The sequence below is a fragment of the Hordeum vulgare genome, chromosome 5H (genome assembly GCF_904849725.1).
Source record: "Hordeum vulgare subsp. vulgare chromosome 5H, MorexV3_pseudomolecules_assembly, whole genome shotgun sequence".
NCBI lineage: Eukaryota > Viridiplantae > Streptophyta > Magnoliopsida > Poales > Poaceae > Hordeum > Hordeum vulgare.
This window is the reverse complement of record NC_058522.1, coordinates 520,227,501-520,231,850: the sequence shown is the minus strand read 5'-3', so window position 1 is coordinate 520,231,850 and position 4,350 is coordinate 520,227,501. Positions and strand designations below refer to the sequence as shown.

Genomic DNA, 4,350 nt, shown 5'->3' with positions numbered 1-4,350 from the left:
TCGAGTGCTTGTTGTGGTTGTCCTACAAAGGATGCAACGGGTGCTTCGTCGTGGCATCGTCCTTGGACTTCGTCGGGGCATCTCTACTTGTCACGACACCGAGGTCGTGGTCGCGGTTCGCAGAACTCCTAGTAGTGTGATGGTTGCGCTCATCGGTGTGGTGAGAGTGATGTTCGCCTCCGCCGTTGTCGCATGTAGCCATCTGCGAAGGCAGCTTGGACACGGATGGGGCGGTCGTCAACATGCCCTTGTCCTTCTTCGATTCCATGGGTGTCGATGAAGATTTTGATGAAGGCGCAGAAGCTCGTGTAGGTTCACACACGCAATCCCCATGCATGGCGCGTCAAAGATGTCGAGGTACTACAATCTATGGGATCGGCAAGGCCCCTTTGCGGTTCTGTTGTGGGGATCTACGTGCACAAAGAGCAACACCAACAAAACACAAAGTTTAGACATGTTTGGGCCACCCTGAGGTGTAATCCCTACGTCCTGTGTGCTTTGTGCATTATGAGTATACCCTAGTTTCAAGGAGCGCAAGCTTGCCAAGAAGAAGCTTGGAAGTGTTGCTACTCGTGTAAATGGGTAGGGTATCAACCCTTGTAAAGTTAGCCATGGACCTCTTTTTATAGGCAAAGGGGTTACCACACTCGCTAATATGGTAATTACACAAGGGTAAATAGTAGCTACAATAGTAGTCAAACTACTACATAGCTAAAGTGGCAAATACCTAACCCTCACGGATTAGGACAGATGCATTAAATACGTTGTGAGGTGTCGTGGTGACTTCACTCCCCGGAAAGGATGATGTCTCCTTCTGTGTCATTCGCCCATCTACCTCTTCTTCTTCCGCCACACCATTAGGACGGGTGTCATTAAAGTTGAGTTAATTCTTTGGAGATGGCACGTGCCCCGACAGACCCTACTTAACAGCCTACCCGCTCGACACCTCACTCATGGATGACAATCAGCCCGGTGAGGTGGAGTAGTGGCTTGGTGGTGGGCTCTTGTCGGGCACGGAGCTTGTCGGGTCTTCTCTTGCCAGCAAGGCAAGCTTGCCGGTGGCTTGATCTTCTCCTAGTGTTGTCTTGAGCGTATTGTCTCCTCGGTAAGGTTTGCCGCACAGGAGGATGTTGTCGTCTGTGCAATAGTCAGGATACTAAAAGACCCATCCTTTAGTGCACCCACACAAGTACGGAGGGAAAACATCACGTAAAGGAAAACACTTTCGTTGACAACTGCCATCATATATTCTGATGAATCATGCCATTCCAAATCGAGGCTGGTGGAGGACGAATTTCCTCTACTTTCTCGCATGCATACTTCATGTTTGGTAAGCCTGTGTCAAATTATTTTTGAGGATCATCTATCCTAGGCCCATGCTAGCTCATGGACGTCAGCTACTCGCAAGAAGTCGATGTTGGCCGTATGAAGGGAAGAAGAGGAAGGAAGATGATGACGAGAGGCTTACATGTGGGTCGAGTTTGATCGAAGGGATTAAGTCTAGGAAAAAGGCTAGGTGCACAAAATTTTATTCTCTCAAATTTTAGAAGATTAAAGGACAAGTTTATAGAGGATTAAAGGATGAGAGAAGGACTAGAAATGCTCTTAGATAGAGTGTGTACTTGGTGGATTCAGATCCTCTCGCATTGGGAGGGAAGTCAGGGGAAGCTAATACCTGACATCCCTTCCCCAGATTCCCTAAACCATGAACTAACACAGGGATTCGTAAACAGTAATCTCCACAAAAATACATGAACAATACCGGTTCTACAGTTATCCTCGGCAAGTGCTAGCCCCCGTGACATCCCTTCTTCGTAGAGCCTTACACAAAGTGCAACGATGGTCCAAATCGATTATCCTTGAGGGTGAGCAAACTTCAAGTGCAGATAGATTTGCCAAATCATGTTGAGATTGCTATTTCAGTTCTACTTCCTCTCTACCTAAATAACTGTAGTTGGAAAGAAGTAGTCTAGTTCTTTCCAACTATAATTATTTAGGTACAGAGGAAATATCTTCACGGATGAAGGTACTATAAATTTCCCCATCTTACACGAAAATCCCTTTGGAGGCCGAGCTCGAGTGAGGCCGTTTTTTGAAGAAAAAAATCATCCAAATTTGTGTTTTTACATTTCAAAAAAAATCTGAAAAAAATTATAGATGTACTTGGAGGCATAATACACAAGTGTGTAAATTTTCAGGAGAAAGTACGCTGAAATAAGGACTATGCAAAAAAACAAATCAGAGACTTTTTAACACATGACACTATTCATTCTTCCAGCTATGAAATTGTCCTTCTTTACATATCGTATTTTAAAGTATTTCATCTTAAAAATTTACACACATACGCATAATATCCTTGTTTATTTGTACAATTTTTTTAAGATTCTTTTGAAGCTAAATTTTTTTAATTGTTGATTTTTTTTTTCAAAGAAAGACCTTCATGAAAGCCAAGAGCCAAAACGCCTCACTCAAACTCCATCTTACATCATTCCTCTTTGGTGTGTGTGTTTCGTGTTCATGATGAACAAGGCGTTTCCCCATCTTAAATAATTTTTTAATTAATTATTCACCGGGTGTAGATGAATCCGGACTCAGAATTGGATGTTCGCATTTTAGTCACTACTTTAATGACTTAAAACATCTTCTAAAAGTTTACAAAGGGAGTATACTGAACTGTCTGCAGTTTGTACTGACAACCGATAAAAACCAGTACAGTACACGCCTTCACGTCACAGAATAACTTGACGGATTCAGAAAATTAAATTTACAAAGCCGAAGAAGTCTCGCTGATCATCCACACACACATACTCCCTCCGTTCGTAAATACTACTTCATCCGTCTTAAAATAAGTGTCGCTGTTTTAATATTAAATTTGCGACATTTATTTTAAGACGAAGGGCGTAAAAAACATTTTAAAGATTTCACTATAAATTACATACGGATGTATATAGACATATTTTAAAGTGTAAATTTACTCATTTTGCTTTGTATGTAGTTTATAGTAAAATCTCTAAAAGGTCTTATATTTAGAAATGGAGAGAATAGTAGGTTAATATCTATCACATGTACCAGTTATGTTCCTTGTACCATTCTCATTCTGGTAATAATGCTAGGAAACAACCATAACTAAGCTCTGTCCCGAAGAACAGAAGAGTCAAAAGTATTCCTGGCCCAAGACTTTGCCACCAGAGAAGAGGTTGAGGCAGAGCAGGCACGCAGCCAGCAGCACGCCTGGGATCCACCAGCTGCCGCCCTCCTCTGAAAACATGGCGCACAGCACCAGGCAGAGCAGCAGCAGCATGTAGAACCCCAGCCCGCAGCCCCAGCCTGTCCAGTCACCCCCAACCCCGGCCCCGGTGAGGCCGCCACCGCCATTACCATAGCCCTGGTGAGGCGGGTAGTAGTAAATTCCGGCCAGGTACGCCGCCAGCAGCAACAGGAGCGTGGCAAAAACGATGTTCTGGATCAAGAGCATGACCAGCACCAGCACCGCCGGCACCAGGACCACCTCCATCTGGTTGCTGAGGAGGACGACGGCGAGCAGCAGGAGCCCGGCGGTGAGGATGAAGAACATGGCATTGTCGGTCACGGTGTCCCGCACCTCGGTCACCTGCTCGTACCACTCCAGCAGGGTCTCGTTGTAGATGACCCACCCCAGGGCCAGCACCACCATGAGGGGCACCATCGGAGACGGCCCGTGGCGGGCGGGCGCCCCCCATGCCGGTGAGCTACCTGAACTTCCCCAGTAGCTCATGGCAGCTTCTTCGTTCAGCTTACTCTCTATGTCGCTTCTGATCTTCTTGCAACTCTAATAAGTAGCAGTGGGCTAGCTGCAGAAGATGGCAATGCAAGGCTCTATCAGCTTCTTCTGGTTCCAACTAATTCTAACTACCTGCTTGTGTGTGCTGATGTCTACTGTCCTGGAGTATAGTGGAGGCAGCGGGCCTACTTTAATCTGGTAGATGAACAAATCCTGGAGAAACATGGCATATAAATAAGGTGCTTGTAGATCAGGTCATTTTCATGCATTTACGAAACTATTTAATCATCAGGATAAGAATGAGAAAATCGGCCATAAGACACACAGGTCACCAGGCAAACTACACATGTGAAAAAGCTGATTCCTGCTAATGGAATTAAGAAAAAACATGTCCACAATCTAGCCTGGAGGATTAAACATGGCATGTCATAGGCATATATAGAGGTCCAAAAGAAATCTCAGTACCGACCAGGGACTATCTTGATCTTACCTTCTGTAAGTGAATCAGTCAACTTTCGGCCAAACCAAGGTGGCGTCGGCGTCTTCGGCAGGTGCTTCACATCAATATCACCACCACCCCTGATTTCATC

The 4,350-nt window shown here is 45.1% G+C and overlaps 1 protein-coding gene across 1 annotated transcript; it reads right to left on the bottom strand.

Annotated features, from left to right (window-relative positions):
• Positions 1-3,016: 3,016 nt before the first annotated feature.
• On the bottom strand, positions 3,017-3,965 carry LOC123398181. Its single transcript, XM_045092675.1, has one exon. The coding sequence runs from the start codon at positions 3,752-3,754 to the stop codon at positions 3,155-3,157; it is 600 nt and encodes a 199-aa protein (XP_044948610.1). The 5' UTR covers positions 3,755-3,965; the 3' UTR covers positions 3,017-3,154.
• Between the last annotated feature and the right edge of the window lie 385 nt (positions 3,966-4,350).

Bases quoted from the DNA above. Each gene is read 5' to 3' on its own strand.
- LOC123398181 (XM_045092675.1), bottom strand. From the start codon at position 3,754: ATGAGCTACTGGGGAAGTTCAGGTAGCTCACCGGCATGGGGGGCGCCC.